The sequence below is a fragment of the Haliotis cracherodii genome, unplaced genomic scaffold, assembly GCF_022045235.1.
Source record: "Haliotis cracherodii isolate W230 unplaced genomic scaffold, xgHalCrac1.p SCAF_2, whole genome shotgun sequence".
Lineage (NCBI taxonomy): Eukaryota > Metazoa > Mollusca > Gastropoda > Lepetellida > Haliotidae > Haliotis > Haliotis cracherodii.
Window position 1 is genome coordinate 77,065,531 of NW_027266275.1, and position 21,503 is coordinate 77,087,033.

The 21,503-nt window shown below is 39.5% G+C and overlaps 1 protein-coding gene across 2 annotated transcripts in view; it reads right to left on the reverse strand.

Annotated features, from left to right (window-relative positions):
• LOC139468537 (cAMP-dependent protein kinase regulatory subunit) overlaps window positions 1–21,503 on the reverse strand; it is a 181,152-nt gene that overhangs the window by 125,147 nt on the left and 34,502 nt on the right. Inside the window, exon 1 of one of the 2 annotated variants that reach the window (XM_071250573.1) lies at window positions 8,278–9,221. The exons of the other annotated variant lie outside the window; for it this stretch is intronic. Within the exon in view, the coding sequence (XP_071106674.1) occupies window positions 8,278–8,670 (393 nt within the window). The 5' untranslated portion in view covers window positions 8,671–9,221. Of the gene's footprint in view, window positions 1–8,277; window positions 9,222–21,503 lie in introns of those variants that run through there. 2 annotated transcript variants of the gene reach the window in all.

Consider the following 21,503-nt stretch of genomic DNA (forward strand, 5'->3'; position numbering starts at 1 on the left):
TTTCTCCTGGATTTGCTTTTTTAAGATTTCAAACAATATCACTATTAGCTACCAACTGACAATATGTTTTTCAATCCAGGTACTTGGAACCATCTAATTTGTTGTTTTCTGTCAACATGTTTCCTAACTTCTGACATCGAAAGGGGAAAGTAAATAGTTTTAGTTCCTCGTTTTCATCTTCATTATTGTGGCGTTAAACAACTAACAAACAAACAAACATAAGCTAGATTGGTAGTGCTTTCATAAAATACATATATTCCAAAGTCATGGTGCAGGACTACAGGGACTTCTACAGGATAACATAGTGCATACTTTTGTCAGTTGACCAAAAGAATACCACACTATTTGAATCAAAGAACAAAAATATATAGATTCCCCAAGTCAACTCAGATAATACCATGTGTAACATTTAAACTTCAAAGAGACACACACACAAAATTATTCAGTTTTCATAACGGGATTTTATGCATTAAAAAATCATGAAACAGCAATTAAGCAGGCTGTGTTAAATAATTAACTACTGATGACAGATAATGATGGCCGACCCATAATAATGATCTAACATTCAGATAAATACTCAGCATTATGACAAACAGACCATCAACAGGTCATCAAATGATTAGCAATGAAAAATAGCACTCATTGACAGATAGCTATCTGACATGTGACACCTCCCCAGAAACCATAGTCACCACAGGAATGTAGTGATGACATCAAAAGTTCAATAATTAACGGCTGGCAGATATGGAATGTATTCTAAGACATTGCAATGTAAACTGATATGGAATTCTTTTCTGAGATGTCACTGTGACTTTAAGTCAAACAGATCCAGACACTGATGTTGCATTCAACAATTCTTCAACAATATTCTCAGGAGGGAGTCCTTCACAGCATCAGATTTCATTGTGTTTCTCATCTGTAAATTTAGTCGAAATGTCACCTGGGAAGTGTAACTAGAAAGACACAGGAATGATACCATCTAAAGCTTCCTATCAAAGGCGCCTACTCTCTGTCTCATAGCAGTACATTACCAGGTACATTAATCTCCAGGGATACAAATTAACCCTTTTGTAAAGTAGCAATGTTTTCCTATCAATTTCGCAAACGGGTATTATTATCTTTTCTGAGTTGGAAACGTGCAAAAGCCGGCTTTTTAAAATCAAGCTATTGATAAATTTAACATTTCATGTTATCTAATCATTATAAGAGAACCTCTTGATGCCGACGGAATATTAGGTGCATTTTTGCTACTTGATACCACCAATTTAGGGTGTGATTAACAGTTACTACAATTAGCTGACTATTTGGATGAAGACGAAATAATTGACGCATTTTAATGTCAGCCCTTTTACAATACTAGAAAAAAAATAACAATAGACCCACATAGCTCTGTAGCTCACCAGCCTCATGAACTAAAACACTGAATATACTTCGGTCTCATTTCGCTACAAACATTTATAGAGTTATTGAAATATCTGTGCAAAAGATATTGGAGGAAAGAAAGAGTATTTTTGCAACATTGTTTAGGACAACAATGCTGTGCGCAAATAGTGATGCATACAAACTTGGATCTTAGGATAGTCATTACATTCACATGAAAGTATAAGCCAGGTGCTCAGCAGTTCTTAACAATATAGTGCTTAAGAATATAATTAAAAAAACTTTTGTCATGTTTACCTTTTTGAATATAAAGAAACAAAACATACAGTAAAATCACATTGAAAAGGCTTCTTCGTAATAATGAGGGGCGGTTGGGTAGCCTAGTGGTTAAAGCATTCACTCGTTGCGCCGAAGACCTGGGGTTGATTCCCAACATGGGTACAATTTGTGAAACCCATTTCTGGTGTCCCCCGCTGTGATATTGCTGAAATATTGCTAAAAGCGGCTTAAAACCAAACTCACTAACTCACTCACTCACTCACTCGTAATAAGAACCCCCATGTCAAATTCTAGCTTCATCTCTAACCAGGGCTCACAGGTTCATGTACCTTCTAAGTGGTCCAAAAATCAGAGAAGGTACAAAATTTGAAAAACCTTTCCAAGACCGCCATAATGTGACCTGCCACCATGTTCCATCACATTATCTGCACACATTGAGGTGCAATGGAAAAAAGGCTTTTGAACACAAAATGGTAGGAGCAACAATAATTTTGCACCTACTTCAAATTTATTGCCACTTGCAGCATTTTCACTTTGATGATACCAACTTTTATGCTGTAAAGTTTGAATAAAGGTTAAAATTCATAAAAATGCAGAAAATGGAACGTACAGGGTACTACACCTATGACAAATTTCAATACATTTTGAAAGAAAATGGCCAATTAATAGCCATACTGCAAAGCTCAGATGTAAAGTTTTTCACGAGGCTCTTTTCAGAACAACATATTGTCGTGTCTCAAGTACTGGCCGAGGGCATGACAAGCCTTTCTGGAACACCATGCCCCAATCAACCTGATCTTTTGTTTGCATAATACTTACATACCAAAAATAACAAAAGTGGGGTTCATTCATCAATGTCAGTTCCAAAATAAACCTTCCAAATAATATTATGGTAAAATGGCTATTTAAAGTCCGTTTCAAAATCAAATATCTACAAGACCATTATTTGTTTCTGCAACTAGAGCCCAGCAACATTATCACACAAGAGCCTTTCACATCAAGCCAATTCAGACCCAGATGGAATATTTTTTTTAGTCAATTCTACTTACATCATGATCAACAATTCTTCCTGATACTGAACAAACATAATCATATAATCTCAGATTTACGGAGTTCAAGAAAGGATTATACTAACACACACAAGGAGTTCACCATTAGCTTTAGCAATGTTATACCAGACAATAAACAGATGGCTCCTTTCGTTGCATGGAATCAGGTGCTGATCAATATTCCTTGTTGTCCAGTGTAACAAAAGACCATAGTAATTTATTTTGTTATCTATTGTTCTGAAGTTCCATTGTTGGATTCTCTGGGTTCTCAGCAGAAAGGACTTCCCTGTGTTTGTTCTAAATGTTTGTTGATTGATTCAAGCAGGAAGTGCTGACATTCTTATACTGATGGTAATTGTAACCCAATGTAATTTTAACAGCAAAATTTATCGATTAAACATTACTTTTTGTCAAACAAAATGTCCTATCAAAAGTTGCTGTAACTGTTCTAAATGCATTTGACACTAGAAAAATCAGTGACTGTCAGTAAGTGACTGATTGTTGAATACTATTGTCCTGTAACAAATATAAGGTGGTTGATATCAGGAGCAACACTAACAGGTGAGGTGAGGTGAAATTGGGTTTAACGTCGCGTCTAAGATTATTGCACTTATATAAAGACGTGAATGCATGTGTGTGACGGTGTATGTGGCTGCATGTACTAGTCTGGACTGATGCCGATTTATAGTGCTAGCCCACTGAGATACCATGCCGCAGTTTAACATGAATACCCCACTCAGACACAGTATACTGACTACGACCCGACCAGTCTCTGCTTTAGTCCCTTAATGCGGAGCGCCAGACAGGGTAACATCAAGTACCATCTTTTAACGTCTTTTGGTATGACGTGGCCGGGGATCGAACCCCGGACCTTCCGCTCTCCGGGCAGACGCTCTACCACCACGGAGGTGGTCCAGTAACACTAACATGTTGGTAGCATGCAACAGGCAGACACAAATATGGAATGAGTTTGGTTTTACGCCACAATCAGCGATATTCCAGCAATATCACGACGGAGGACACCAGCAATGGGCTTCATAAATTGTACCCATATGGGGAATCGAACTCGGACCTTTGCATGATGAGAAAACGCTTTAACCACTAGGCTACCCCATCGGCCCCACACAAATAATGATTGAGTGAGTTTAGTTTAAGATCACTTTGAACAGTCATATCTTGGTGTGTCAGTCTAATGTAAGAGTAAAGCCCAAAATGATGCAACTATTAGACATTTACGGCTTTTGTGTAACCCATGACAACAGGTATGGTGATGATACATTAAACCAAGAAACCAAGAAACATAATCAGGGCTACCACGGTTTTCAACCCACGATCGTAGCGTCTGGCACGTCCGAGGAAAACAAGTCTATGGAGTGAACTGTGTCACTGTAGACGACCTGGCCCCATGTACCCACAGCAATAATGATAAAACACTGGCAAACTGATGGAAACAAGAATGTTCTACTAGTCTGAAGGATACCTGGGGCGGTCGGGTAGCCTAGTGGTTAAAGCGTTCGCTGCGTCACGCAGAAGACCCGGGTTCGATTCCCGACATGGGTACAATGTGTGAAGCCCATTTCTGGTGTCCCCCGCCATGATATTGCTGGAATATTGCAAAAAGTGGCGTAAAACTATACTCACTCACTGAAGGATACCTAGATACATCATGCTATCAACCACAGTCTTATCTGTCCAAGATTTGATTATTTACTGTATATACTGCTGTGATAAAGTTGGAATAGCATTGATTCGCAAAACATACTCGATACATACTGAACAAAAGAGTTAGGGACTATGAACATTTTGAGGGATATCAAAAAACATTCATGATCCCGAACTTTTTTTGTTCAGTATACATAATATTACTCTTGAGACATTTCTTGTTTTTTGTGAAATGCTTTAATCAACCTAATTCACTGATGAACATGTCAGCAGATATCCACATCAGCATTCTAGAGTAATTGAGTTCCTATTAGCAAAGGTTAGTCACACTAAATGTTCTTCATAAATTGTCATTATCTGACAAGAAAACCATTGACCTTGCCATTATGGAGAACTAGGCGACAGTCTCCCACACCTTGTTATATTTGTTATTTCATAATCATCCAAAATATGGTCAACTTTCACAAAAAGGATTTGGTTGACTGTTTGATGTCACTATATGATGGCGGTGTGTAATAATTTAGTCCGGACCAGACAAACGAGTGATTGAAATCATTCGCATCAATCCATGTTATTGGGAAACGATGACATGCATCAACCAGGAGGGAGTCTAACTAACACGACAGTTGATTCTGACAACAAGCATGGGTTGCTGACCACCAATTCTAACCCGGATCTTCATGGGACATAAGTATTTGGGCAGGGAGTCAATGACTACAATAATCTTTAAATGAACATGGCTGAAACACAACCACAGAAGATGATAACATTCACAACAAGTGCACTATTACAATCTGTTTTCCTCACAGGAAAATACATTTCCACAACAACCACCATCTTGATCAATACAATGCTTACGATAATTCAATTGCTTGGTTTTGAGTAGAAAAAACATAAAATAATCTCAGGCCATGTTTGATAAAGGAATCATTACAATCAGTGTCCCCAGACTTGTGTACTGACTGTTTACACAGTGAGGCCCTCAAACCCACCTGACACAGATCTGACAATTACACAGCATATGTACAACGCAGACGTTTCATCCACCTTCCAGTCAAAGACAAATATTGTGTGTTTTTGTATCTTTGCCTTTTATATTACTATGGTTTGGTTTCAAGACAGATCTGCCACTACACCTAAGAAATCCAAACTTTTTATACAAGCGCCAAATCAAACATTTACATGTTGTGTTTGTCCATCAGGTGCACAGGCCGTGTTGTCCGTCTGGACATCAATGGTGTTTAGGTTCCGCCATGGAAATGTAATTATACGAAACATAACGTCTACGTTTAGCTAACACACAGAACACTGCAACAGCAGCAAATATACATGTATTCATACGGAGGCAAAGGAAAACAGGGGGATGAATATTGGACACTTCATTTCCAAGATTTTTTCATATTTTGCTCCACAGTATAAATATTCATGGAAAAATAAATTATACAATTTATTTTGTTGTTGAATGAAACTGGTGAATGATGAACATGGAAACAAGATGAAAAACAAACTGGCATTTCAGAAACAATCAGCATGCTCATCTCAGAACCTACTCTTGCTTCTTGAAATACTTCAACAGCTAATTGGACTGAAGACTGGCCTCATTAGCCACATTAGCCTCATTAGCTTTCAAAGAAATTACATTTTTCCAAAAATTAAATTTAACTGATTCAAATTTTCAAATTCACATGCAACATAATACTGTTGGCAGTCTGTACACATCTATTAACACATTTTCAGGTTATTTGCAATTCCCATGAATAATATACAAAAGCTTGAAAGATGAATCAGGTGTGAGACCTCCTTTCCTTCATTTTTCCCAAACATGCCTCAGAGGAACCACAACTATTTAGACAGGTGATTTCTGCATACACAGGTGCCATAGATCTAGTCCACATCATCAAAAGTATTGTTTGGATTTTCAGTTGGGGAATTTGTATGACGATAAGTTTTCTTCTGCTAGTGTACAGTATACACAAAGGCCACTCTTCAGATAATATGATCATAAATTAGTTTGGCCAACAGTCCACCTCTGTATGTTAACTTATTGTTATTGCTAACTAAAATGGTGCTCCATGGACAAAAATATCTAAGTGCAGACCATTCTTCAAACGGTTCATCATGACAGCTCACCTCTCAGGTCTGAATTAGCTCATCATCACATACATAAGTTAATTAATTTTGTCGTACCTACATCCATTACAGCTCCAAAGATAATTTCCCACACCGTGAGTAGGTGCAAAGTTGTTGAAACATTGCTGCATGAGAGTACAGCCCCATTTGCTACATCATTAGTTAACAGGCTAAATCCTCTCACCATTACCGTCAAACACCATACCTGGTGAGTCTACGGCTAAGATAACAAACAGCAATATAGTGATGGGGTTTGGAAGTGTGTGTGGAACACAACAATCATGGGTTCCGTGTCACATCAAAGACTTTCCCGACTCCACTGTTTACTTAGTGTGATGCGTCTATCTAGTGTGATGAACATCAATCTATAATTCATGGAGGCATTGAATAAATTCCAAAAGTGTCGACGACCATGTTGATGTCCTGACTAAAATGTGATAATCTCGGCATTGGACTTAAAAGCATTGTAAACATGTTAATTTTAAGCAGGAGCAATGATAACATCAACACCACGATTGTCTTTATCATGTTAATATGCAATAGATTTTGTCATTTCTTTTCACTTTTTTTTAAATTTCCCAATGGAGATGTATTACAATAAATGCACTCTTTTTAACTCTTAATTAAAATGGATAACAAACACAAAGTGGTTGTCATGAATGGTTCGATTAAACCATCTGAAAAAAAATCACATCCTGCCACAAAGAGTTTTACTTTAATCATTCAACCATGGCAAAAGATAGCCTAGCTATCTCACAGATCACGGATGTTTGACAACCACGATACCTCAGCAAAAGCTACCTAATCCCAACATCTAACAGTTTCACAACTCATCCATAACAACTGTGACAGAACATTGCTAACCTGCCGGTACCCGAAAAGGCTTCACTCACGGGTGACATGAAGCATGACCAAGGTAACTACTTCACCTTGACATGGTGAACCCCTACCAAGGTCAGCCGGTAAAAACATGTCAGTGTGGATGTTATGATGTATCATCTGTGTCGGAGAACAACATTAAACTGAAGCCTGGATTCACCTGCCGCAAGCCCTTAGATCAATTAATAGCATGCATATTGACCCGACCTCGCTACAAAATACATGCCGTGAGCTGCACACAATGCTGGACAAATCTGACACGCTGATATCAAATATCAAAACAGTCACAGGGAAATAGTATTCAACATTATGTAAAGCACGAGCCGCTGTTTACTGCTTGTGGAGGCCGTTGTATTCATGCAGTACCTACCATACGCTTGAAGTCAGTGGGTATGACTCCCTGCTCATGCTAGTAAAACGGTGTCAGAGGCCACATATTCTCCACATCTGTCACTTAGATACTCCTCCAACTGCAGGCATACTTCTCTGTCCTAAATCAAAAGGGAAGCCGCCCCCAAGCTAATACCACAATATTTACTAAGTCTGCAGATGGCATGGTTTTGACAAAAGGGTCTTTGGTAAGCCTGTGGGCCGAGTGAGCGGATTGTTTGGAAGCAAGGAGTGAGAATGTTCACAATTCCCCCTCTCAGGTGAGCAGAGCAGTGCAGATGTGAGCATGAGTCTGCTGCCTGTTGGTTCTCTCCACCCCCCACTCCCCCACCCCACCCCATGAACATCCAGTCGTGACCCTATCAGTTGAAGGCTGATCCTTCCATAAAGTGGTTAAGCCCTTCAAAGCTGGCACTGGCAATCTCAACTGACATACCTCTCAATAATATTGCTCCCCAACCTAATACATTTGTCAGAAAGTAGAAAAGTGTTAAGAGAAAATTGATACCTTTGGATCCTGGGCTGACACTTTAGCCTGCACATGTCCTGGACTCTCGGCAGTTTCATTAACAGTTTGAGTTGGTGCGGGAGTTGGGGCAGGAGTTGTTGTTGATTTCGTAGTTGGTGTTGCAGTTGGTGCGGGAGTTGGTGCGGGAGTTGGTGCGGGAGTTGGTGAAGGTTTTTCTGAGGATGTCTCAACAGGCTCAACAACTGTTGAAGATTTAGTTTCAGAGGTAGCATTTTCAGGAGCTTCACTTTTATTCTCCGCTGTCCCAGTCGTCCCTGAGGCAGCAGGTGAAGCAGCAGAGGTCTCCGAACTCGGCCTGAAGTTGTTGCCGTCTGCTTCCGGCTCATCCCCTCCCACCAACTCATTCTTCAGCTTGCGTAATTTGTTCCCCATTGCACAATTTGGAAGATAGGATAAATAATCCCTCCTAGGAATGCACAAAAACACACAAACACATGCACTAACTAGCTACAGAACAGTACATCCCAAACTATATCTCAGATGAATGTTATCCACATGTCGACATCTGCTATGAAATCCAATTGTCCATAAGGGCTATGACAAGAGAGAGTAATGCCGAACTGGACCTCGCAGGGGACAGTGCCAGATCAGACCAGAGGAATACTGGAGTCCGCGATAAGGTAATGGCCTGAATAATTAATGAAGCGGGCGGTCTCTCCGACTCTCACAAATATGACAGTGGTTATCCAAGTAAGGACCACTACTCTGTGCCGCAGTAACACGCTGGAGTCCACGGAAATCAATAGCTACCCGTCAAGTTGCAGATTTGGATGTTAACAGGAATTACATGCAATTAAATTCGACTGCATCAGCTTGTTGAGGTAGGTGTGCTCACGGAGAGGGCATTGTATCAGTGTCGATCACGCCTCACTTTCCGATCCTCCACTACAACAACCAAGCCACAGCGAGCGCGATGAGAGAGTGAGACAAACTTTCGCAGTATATTGGATCACGAGTTGACAACACTGTCTCATGCATCAGCGACTCCACTACAGAGGTCGCATGGCGTGATGACAGCATCGCTACAAGCTGTTGAACATAACTAGGGGTGGGGAGGGAATATGATTCATCAGATCTTGTACGACTCTGCTAATTATGACAGCCAATCAAATCTGAAATATGCAATTATAAAACGTACGCATTAGCCTGGGGTATTCAAGCTGTTTTGCTAAGAAGCATTATATTGTTATTATAGGGACTGTGAGGAGTACTAGCGGGCAGTAAGAAGCAGGAGATTTAATGCCTCAGCAAACTTGAATTGAAGACCTGTAAGAATGCTGGAGCTATTTAGTCCAGTTTCCTGTGTAATAAATTCCATCTGAACTAACAGCTTTGTAGATTTATTCATTCACTGGATCTCGACTACAAAAGCCTCTGAAATGAATATAGTTCTGGGATTTTGCACAAACAAAAGTCCTTTTAGTTCAATTCAGTTAATCATAATCACAATACTTTTCTCACCTATCAACACATAGTGAATGAATTAACATAAAAAAATAAACTGAGTTTATTTTTAGAAATTGTTTGATAGGCTTTTCTTAGAAGTTGACAGAAGACAAATGGCAACATTTCAGTATAGGCCCTTTCTCGACAACAGCATAAGGATCTGGAACCGAAATGCGCTATAACAGAATAATAAAGAAGGTTTATTATCTACTTCACTATTCCAGCTTTAACCATCTATTTATTAATAGCTACCAGACAACAAAACCAAGCAATTTATATAATTGCATTTACAAAATTAAATAACGTTCTTAAAAGGTCACAAACAACAGTCCCCCATGACAATGGGCACCTCATTGCTGACAATCATACCTAAGTACATGACACACAATCATGAAGCTTTGTGGATTTCTTGTGAGAGAAACAAGTTGATGAGTTTGCTCAGCTTGACGATCGAAGCCTTATAATTACATTTTCCGAAGAGCTACTTGTTTTAAACTTTCATGCTTGAAGCTCCTGCTTGAACAACACTGTTTGGAAGTTTTTTTGTTATATTTTTCATATTTTCTTCTTAAGCAACTTCAGCTCCAACACATTCTACACATTAGAATACATAATCATGACATTATTTATAGAAGATTTATAGTACCTAACAGTGTGGATAGGGGGGACCAGATAGTCCATATGAACAAGCTAAGAGCTCAAATTGCTGAGAGGCGGTTAGGTAGCTCAGTGGTTAAAGCTTTTGCTCGTTACCTCAAAGACCTGGGTTCGTTTCCCGACATGGGTACAATGTGTGAAGCCCATTTCTGGTGTCCCCCGCCTTGATATTGCTGGAATATTGCTAAAAGTGGCGTAAAACCATACTCAATCACTCACTCAAACTGCTGAGCTGTTCAAAGTGACATTGATGGTAAAACCCAGGAGAAATGAGCTATTGATGTCTTGCAAATATCTCGACAATAAAAGTTAAATGCAATAACGGTATAACTGACACATGCTAATGGTCCACTTTGTCACAGAGAAAGCACCACATACTCAGTGCAGCATCCAGTTGTCTATTCCCAGAGGGCGGTATATAACAAATCCAGGTCTAAGGCCCAGGCTCATGTTTCTGCCTTATAGAGATTGATGCACACTACAGTCAACCAACATAATGGCAAATAAAGGCAAAAAAAAAACTCACAGTCCTTTCATTAGTCTAACATTTAGTGTACCCTTCTCCACTCTAAAATTAAACCAAAATTTTCCCAGATGCTGTTTTTACCTGGAGCTGGCTAGACTTGCTTTTGTAAACATATCTAGTTCTGTTTTGTTTTTCATAAAATAAATATGTTCCACAGTCATGTTGCAGGACTATCCTTTCATAAAATGTTGTGGAAGAATCTTTTTTCATGTTCCAAGTCAGATCTATTTTGTTTCATATTTTATGGTTGAGTTGGGCCCTAATTTCATAAAAATACAACAAAAATACTAAAACCTAATGCTGTGATGTACTCATCTTAGACACATCTGGAAAACACTTCTGTTTGTGTTTTGTTATGTTTGGTTTTAAATGTTTGTTTGCATATTCACTTCCAATAAATACCCTGAAAACATCTTATACCTCTGCATCCTAACATATCTACCACGAGACTCATGAAACAATACAAACTGAAAGACCATGATTGACCTCTGGGGTGAATGTGCGCAGGAAGCCAGACATAATAATCTCAATGCCAAATCATATGTCCTATACCTCTCGACACAATTGGAAACCAAATCTGTGTTTTGTTGATACACATAACTGTTACATGATATGCATACTGTTACTGAAGCAAGGATGACCGGAGGTTTGCATAAAGTATTCCAATCGAAGACTAGCAGATGGTTTGGTGTCTATTCCCAGACCACTGTTACAGACCATACGATAATTGTAATTTGAACCAACCCAATCAGACTACGCCTGATACTGATGAAGAAGGTCTATACAAGCTGTTAATATGCAAATTGTCCTTTGTGTTAATTCCCATAGGGCAAATGAAATAAATACATAAATATAAGTAATCTCAAGCTTTGGCCTCCCGGCCTTCAACAAGAACACTTGGTTTAGAATGATGGATAGACAGATGGACGGACAGACGGACGGATGGACAGACAGAAAGACAGATTTATTTGTACAAAGGCCATTTGACCCATTGTACAAAATTCATTTACATCATATTTGATGAGTTCCCTAATTGATACTTTTTTGTGTTGAGAACACGTACATTAGTAATTTTGCAAAATTTATTATTGTATCCTTGCTGGATAATTGACAGAGTTTCTAAACAAAAATAATGATGATTAACTGTCTTTGGGATATACATTTCCCAATGACTTGCATAAAGAGAACAATTGTTCGGTTTATAACATGAAGTTCATCTTCAATTTAGAATGATGTCATTACTAACATTATCATAGCTTAATTCCGTCACAGCAGTGGTTGAACGAACATCATATAATCTAGCAATGTAAGCCACACTAAAGGAGTGTACCGGATGAAGGCTGGGAGGTCGAAAGCTTAAGATTGCATATATTTATGTAAATATGAGGCCAATTTCACCATATTCAGCAGTAAATACCAGGAAACATGTTAATTTCATACAATCTGCCACTTTTTCAGCGGCCAAATTGAGGAAGAAAGTCAAGAGGTCCATGTCATAACCCTAATGTTAAAGTTAGATTTAGTTGTTCCCAAAGTCCAACACAAAGAAGTGAGTGGTTTTATGCCGCTTTTAGCAATGTTCCAACAATATCACAGCGGGGGACACCAGAAATGGGTTTCACACATTGTTCCCATGTGGGGAATCGAACTCAGGTCTTCGGTGTGACGACTGAACACTTCAATCACCAGGCTACCCGACCGCCCCCCAACACTAAGAAAGCAAACCCCATTAAAAAAAAGCGACTATAATCCTATAACTGAAACTGTCGTTAGATTGGAAGGCGAAATCAGTTGCCATAATATAGCTAAGTGAGAAGGAGCCCTTACGGTTTGCTTCTACAGTATTGGAATCTTAGGACCCCTGAAATCTAAGGACCCCCACTTAATTTCAAACACTGCTTCGTTTCTGGCTAGCTCCAGCATGTGGGAGCCTGCAGTTCCCTCATAACACACCCATGAAGGAGTTCGCTTCATAGAAAGGAGTTTTAACCAATGGAAACAAAGCAAACCTATTAACAATAAACTTCCCAAGAATAGTACTATCTCCCTAACACATGCAAACATGCTATTCCCCTTGAGAGGAAAGGGAATATTCACTGGCTCTCAGGTCGCAAATAGCACACGGATTTGAATGCAAAACTGTTCCCCGAAGTTCTACGCCCTATACAGTGTGATAAATAACCGTTATCGCTGGCAACAAGGGTTGACATTTTAGCATAATGAACATATTAAGCGTGCTACTAAACCACATCCTTTATCTAAACAACCTACAGGCATCACTTCTAATAATGACTTATCACAATCACGATTATTTTTGTTCTTAAGCAAAACAATCAAAACTTAACGTTTTGCTCGGATCAACGGATCATGGTTGGTCACTTGTCAATTATCAAATATTTTATGAAAGAAATTCTAAAGACATAATTCTAGCTGTAAAATGTGACGCATTAACTGAATACGATCCTGATCCTATAGAAGCTGTATGTACAGAGAATCAACAAAAGCATAGTATTATACTTTCGGGTGTGTGGGATATACATTGATTCAAATGTTTAGCATATTGATATTTCATGTGTGTTCATGTATACTGACTCACAATGTAAGCTTGTTGATACAACCGGTAAGGCCTTGCCTGTTATTTGCTGAGAGCGCCAACTGGATTTCGAGTTCCTCTGCATCCTATGCTTCACACATTTTCATGATTTCCATCCCCCATGGGCATTCTGGAGTAGAATACATCCCAGTACCCACCAGCGGTAGAATATATCCCCAGTACCCACCAGGGATAGAATACGTCCCTAGTAACCCCCAGGGGTAGAATATATTCCAAGTACCCCCCAGGGGTAGAATACATCCCCAGTAACCACCAGGGGTAGAATACATCCCCTGTACCCACCAGCGGTAGAATATATCCCCAGTACCCACCAGGGATAGAATACGTCCCCAGTAACCCCAGGGGTAGAATATATCCCCAGTATCCCCCAGGGGTAGAATACATCCCCAGTAACCACCAGGGGTAGAATACGTCCCCAGTACCCCCCAAGGGGTAGAATACGTCCCCAGTACCCCCAAGGGGTAGAATACGTCCCAGTACCCCCAAGGGGCAGAATACGTCCCAGTACCCGCAACGGATAGAATGTGTGAGACCTGGCTGATTGTGTGTCATCAAACCCCAGTGATGTGGGCCATGGCAATAAACCACTAGAATGCCAACTCAATTATTTGAAGGTTACCAGTGAGAGAAGTTGGCACTAGTCCTGAAGTCCTTGCCAAACTGCCCAATAGTTAAGGTATCATAAGGACTAGTAGAAATTTGCCATTTTTAAGGGATTTGCTTTATGTGATCATTATATCATTATAAGTTTGCTTGTTTGTTTGTTGTTTAACGCATGTTGGTTTATGCATGTCTTGTATCCCAAATGTGTGGATCGATTCTCATGATATTAATCACTGGATTGTCTGGCCCAGACTTAATTATTTACAGACCATAATATAGCTGGAATACTGAGTGCAGCGTTAAACAACAAACAAACAAATCATAACAAGCCTCCTATATCACAAGCTTAAAAAAATCAGTATTTGTAAGAATGATTGAGTACATTCACAGGTGACTGACCAAGGGCACGTAACTGGTTCTAACGAGTCTGTCATTATCTATTTAGTTACAGATCTGATTTGTTTAAGACACATGCTTCACTACACTAACGTGTACCTAAGTAATTTACTTAACAGGCTAAACGAGATTATGGAGCCTGACACACATGGTGAATAACCCAGGCCTTGCAATGGTATAAAACCAGTATTCCATGGATACCAGACAATGCTTATGAGGTAATGCAAATGTGGTCACTGTCTGCTGACCACAGCGACCATTTACAGCTGGCTTCCGGCATTAAGAAGAAGAAGAAGGAATACACAATGCCATTTAGAAAGCAGTCAAATGTAATAAATGTTAAATGTTATCCCAAATATAACATTTGTTACATTTGACCGCTTTCTAAATGAAATTATGTATACATAGCTTTCGGCCATGGGAGCCGTGCCAATTTACACGTGTCAGAGGGGTACGCACACGAAGAACTTGATCTAGGCTACCAGTTGTCGGACTTTCATTTTTGTGGAAGCCTCGGTGATTTTGTGTGCTGGTGATTAGGTGCATCACTCTGGCAGTGTGGGTTCAAATCCTGGAAGTAACTCAACCCAAAAAGTACCAGAATCTGTACTTTGGTGAAGAAGAAGATTTATTGTACATAGACACCCACAGGGGGCAGGGTACCAAACATGAACATGACTAGTTATAATGAAAAATTATAAACATCGATATACACAATGGAATACAAATATTGCTTTGATTTAGGTCTAGAGAGGAGGTGCAGATTTTCTTTGCATGAACATTCTGTAAATGAAATAGGAGATAATTTTTGCAAAAGGCGCTGGTGGATTTAGTAGTATTTTCAGTGATATTGGTTACATAGCTAAGGCGGGTGATGATATTAGTTCCAGTCTCAGATCTTTGTAGAGAGGGCATTGCAACAGGAAGTGTTCCTCATCTTCTATTTCATTAATATCACAGAGGGTACATATTCTTTCTTCTGATGGAGTGTTGAATTATCTTCCTCTCTCAATTTGAAAGTTGTGAGCACAGAGTCTTAGGCTTGTAACTGCTTTGCAGTGTTCCAATGAGACTGTATCATTACTTACTACTGGAGATAAACGTGCGCTTTGTGACATTATGAGTATTTCGCACACAGGGACTGTATCACATCTGATGGACATTACACATCAACCCGCCACAAGCACTGTCCTTGAAAACAATATATAAGTCCTCAAACTCCCACAATTGGAAGGCTGTGTGTTGCAATACTAACCAGCCATGACAGATTAAATATTATCACCTGAAACAATTGGGGGTTCTTTAACCTTTTTTGAGTTGTACATATGAATAAATAAAAATTGTTCTGGGAAGTTTCACATAAACAAAATTATTTACTATTCAACAATAATTAAGTCCAAGCCAATTGTCAGATAGGTCTTGGTGGGAGTTTTTCCTTACGGTAATTTACGGAAAGAACTGTCTCAGGCATGCTATAAACACTTATGCTGCTGCAGCAGGGTGGCTCAAAATAAGAACAGCTAAACATTCAGAATTTATGGGGGTCCCTGGACTAAAATTACAGAAAATAACAGAAAATCCCCAGCAATCCACATTACTTTGAACACACTTTATGAGCGAGTGAATATTTTCAAATACAAGACAGATATGTGGTTGCTCTTTACATGGTTGCCATGATTACACAAGCTTCATGGGATAGGAATGGTTCACTTCATTCACTGAAGGATTCAGTTATAGCATTTCATTTCTATATTTACGCATTGGATACCATATGTATAAAGGTGCTGTATGCATCAAACGTGGGATGTGCACTCCTGCACACAGTTAAGTCCCATTGTGCCTATAGAAAATAGGGTAGGCAGAATGGGATATGAATTTCTCCCCTCTTAGAATAATGGAACATCCCTGATTGCTGTAAGTATCATCAATTACATGAAGTGGAAGACTTATATCCAAACACATTTATACATTCTAAAACGGTAGAGGGGTTTTATAATGAATAAGAACCTTATCTGAGTAGATACATCAATACAATTATATATGTCTCTACTGAACATGAGTATAATCATGAGGGTGGCCCAGCCGTCTAAGGTGCCGCGATTCACTGTGCAGAGTTGTGCCCCTTGGGCACGCCAGAAACCTATGATTGTGGATTCGAATCCCGGTTTGACCCGATTATGTTTCTAGGTTTGTCAGCACCATACCCGTGCTCATGGGTTTCACCGAAGTGATAAACGTCTAAGACCTGCATCCCTTTGAGCTGTCCTCCCAAATTAAGCTGACATGGCGCGATATAACTGGAATACTGTTAAAAGCAGTGTTAAACCCAACTCACTCACTCACTCACTCCTATAATCATGAGATTCATGATGGCAGTCTGTAAATAATTGAGTCTGGACCAGATAATCTAGTGATTGACATCATGAGCATCGACCCAGGCAATTGAGATACAATGACATGCATCAACCAAGTCAGCGAGTCTGACCACAAAATCCCGTTGGTCGCCATGCATAGTTGCTTTTTACAGCAAGCATAGGTAGTTGAAGACCTATTCTACTCCAGATCTTCACAGGTGGATTGCTGAAGACCTATTCCTCCCCGGATCTTCACAGGTGGATTGCTGAAGACCTATTCTACCCTGAATCTTCACAGGTGGATTGCTGAAGACCTATTCTACCCTGAATCTTCACAGGTGGATTGCTGAAGACCTATTCTACCCTGGATCTTCACGTGGATTGCTGAAGACCTATTCTACCCTGGTTCTTCACAGGTGGATTGCTGAAGACCTATTCTATCCCCGATCTTCACAGGTGGATTGCTGAAGACCTATTCTACCCTGGATTTTCACAGGTGGATTGTCGAAGACCTATTCTATCCCCGATCTTCACAGGTGGATTGCTGAAGACCTATTCTACCCTGGATTTTCACAGGTGGATTGCTGAAGATCTGTTTTACCCTGGATCTTCACATCTACCCCCTGGTCTTCACGGGTCCATAATCATGAGAAGGTGCTGGAGCCTTTACATCTTGTCTTTAAGTTCATTTATTTTGGTAAATAAGCTGCAAAGTTTCATAATACATCTTAACCATCAGAAATGTCCCATTGTTTAAAACTGAAGTCAGGGAAAATACCCTGCACACAGCCCTCTTGATCCACATGTTACTCATATTCATAAAAACAATTCCCTAACAACTGTTACAAGTTAATATTTATTGTGTGATTTGAAATTCCATCTCTTGGTATCAAGAATCAATATATTAGATACGTTTCATTGATAATATCACTCCTGATGAAATATGCAATCTAAATGCCTGACTTCGGAAGGGTTTAATTTAGGTCTCCTCATACGTTGGCTATTCCAATTACTGTTGGTATAGGTTTGATGGGATACGATGACATGATGGAGGGTAATAGAAACTACAGCTTGGAGAAATAAACCTTCATAAACTTCTGCTGATAAATATTATATTACAACAGTGAACAAGACTATAGTTATTTCTGAAACACATAAGTGCTCTGACTCCCAATCCATCCAATCAATCAGCAGAGAATGAAATGGCCTACTACAGGTGACACCGGGAGTAGCCTGGGCAATACAGCTGAACAATGTCATAGGGTCGTGTTTACATCATACGTTTACATCTTACGTAGGCTCCAAAGACGAGCTGACATGCTTGCTTGTGCATATGTAGGTATACCTGGACACAGCTGGATAAGACCCGTGAAGATTCCGGGGTAGAATAGGTCTTCAGCAACCCATGCTTGCCGTAAAAGGTGACTATGCTTGTCGTAAAAGGCGACTAACGGGATCGGGTGGTGAGGCTCGCTGACTTGGTTGATGCATGTCATCGATTCCAATTGCGTGGATCGATGTTCATGATGTAAATCACTGGATTGTCTGGTCCAGACTCGATTATTTACAGACCGCCGTCATATAGCTGGAATATTGCCGAGTGCGGCATAAAACAACAAACCAAACCAAACCACAGCTGGTTAAACATCACTCTGATCTTGATCTAGGAAGCAAGTCCTGGAGTGGGTGTTAATGTCTCACAGCTTACTCAAGATGCTGTGAAGACGCTGATTTACCTGAAACTTAACACACTTCTGCAACTAATTATCACCAGTATAACAGCAGCCTTCATAAAATGTCAACAGAGACTCTTTCTTAGAGTAAGCCAAACAATGATGGGCACCAACAACTTGATTGTAGAGCGCTCTATTGGGATACATATTGGAATACGTACTGGGGCCCAAATGATACATATTTGCAAAACGGGTAGTATGAATAAACAAGACTTTCTAGTTATGCCATCAATATGGAAAGTTAGTGTAAACAGCGTGAAGCTTGTGCTGTTTACATGGCTTAGAGAGGGTTGGTATGTCCATGCCACAAAATAGTAGATAATTTACATAATTATAAATTACCTCTTCTGTGACTGTATTGGAGAATATCAATACTAAAGGGTCCTATTGCAATACATGTACTGCTGACGGCTGTATTGCAATATACCGGTATACCAGTTATATATAGCTAGTCTCATGCATCTCATACTGTACGAACACAGCCCATGGATCATGCCGTTTTCTGTGCCCTCATCTCCTTGACTGAACTGAGCAGCATCTGTAGCTGTGAACCAGAGAGCCAGGTGTGTTTAAAACCAGCCACATTCCACTGTAAGACAAGTTTCATGAGGAGAAACAGTGTGAAGAAAGAGCTTCGTGTCTACAAAGTGTTTGACATTAATTCCAAGACAGGTAACTGCTGGCGACCTCATTACCAATCCAAATGACAGAATGGAGTAGAGCATCTGATATATAGCGGGAGGCTTCCGATTCATCATGTTGAGGGAAGTAAGGTTTAGTTTATGCAGGTGGCTGTAAGTGTGTGCATTACTCACCTGCATCGGGCTCCATGAGGCCGCCCTGTCATTCATGTAGAAGTATGAATGAGAACTGCACTTAAAGTCACTGACAAGGTGAAATTGAGATGCACTACAACAATATCTTTTTTATGTTTCTGGAGAAGATAACATAAATGAGATTTTATTCATTTATTATACATGAAACATGCTAAGTGACAAGAGGGAAGTAGAAAATCATGAAGTGTAGATATGTTAATATATATTCTACATCCTGTGTTAAGCTGACACAGACAAAACACCTAACAATTCCTGTCCTCTCCCAGTTTCCAATATTTATCCTCAACAATAACTGCTCCTGCCAAAATAAGAAGAATCCCTAGTGATGTCTCAAGTCTAGACAAAGTCACACGGCAACTCCCAGGCTTCCCCCTATATCTTTCTATCAAGTATAACTAAGGAAGCCATACATGCTTACTTCTCTGCAATATCTCCACACACACAATGGCAAACTGGCTCTGTAATCCAATCTACAAGTCATTTATGCATCTATCAGAAGTTAGCCCTGCCGTAAATCAAATCATTTCCTATAAATTGGTATCACCAGGCAAGTAATCAAGCCTTTGGGACCTTAAACATTGGTGTCACCAAGCAAGAAATCAAGCTTTTGGGATCTTAAACATTGGTGTCACCAGGCAAGCAATCAAGCTTTTGGGATCTTAAACATTGGTGGCACCAGGCAAGGAATCAAGCCTTTAGGATCTTAAACATTGGTGTCACCAGGCAAGCAATCAAGCTTTTGGGATCTTAAACATTGGCGATTGGTGGCACCAGGCAAGGAATCAAGCCCTTTGGATACATCCAGAAAATCAAATAAGATAACGCCTAATCTCTGTGCTGTGCAGCATGTGTCCATATTTAGAAAGGAATGATGATTTGAACAGGTTAGGAGTAACTTGCTATCAATCAGATTTCAAATTGTGTCCATTATGTCTGAGAACAATGATCGAGTGTCTCTGTAATACCGCCAATTGGGGATTAATTGACATTAAGTGAAATCTTGGCCACTGAAACTGAGTAGAAAGACAACTCATTTCTATAAACAGCTGCATCGTAAATCATACAGCATCTCCATGGAGACAAAGGACAAAAATTAGAAAATCAGAAAATCCATGATATGAACCTTACTCTTATTGGTGTCTAGGTCTATTCCAGTCAGAATATACCACAGTGAAACAAGCGTATATAATTCTATATTTCCCAAAGGGGTCACCAAAACAAATCTGCATTGTCACTTACTCTGTAGGACAATATAAAACAAGCATGAAATACTCTTATCCCCCACCAATATGACATGTCATTTTTCAAAAATCCAAAACTATCAAAAGGCACCAGTTTACCACTAGACCTATCTATGTGCCAAGTTTGGTGAAGAAATATTGTGCGGTTTTCAAGATCAGCTCCGGAAAGGAGCACTACTGCCACTTTCAGTCTAAGTCAACATCATTGCCATGGAAACTCGAAAAATATATTCTCAAAAAACTCAAAGTATCAAAAGGCACCAGTTCACCACTAAAGTACTCACGGAAATGAAAAAAAAAAGGTTTTTCTCAATTGAAAAATCGACACAAAGTGTTACGTAGCTGTAAATACGAAATAACAAAACAACTCGAAAAGTACTAGTCTGGATTTGCTAGTTTGATCTCAGTGAACAATACAAAATGTACTTTACAGGAGGTAATTTGTCAGCACTTTCAACATTCAAAAATAAAACTAAGTCCAAATTGACATAGCAGAAACAGACTATAGGCATTATGCACCTGTTGTCAAGGTGTCATAGGTCACCTTGATCTACTTACACCTGGTTATGCCCTGTTTCACAATAGTCTGTTTTATTCACATTTTTACACACTTTTACGTGTAAAAAGGCATAAAAACATTTGATACGCTGTATTTGTGCCACGGCCCAATAAGTACTAATTTAGTTGTTTGAATATTTACATATTTTGTATATTAACTGCATTTATTTAAGATCTGAGGTCGAAAAAAAACCATTTTTTTTTATTTCCGTAAGTACTTTAGACCTGTCTATGTGCCAAG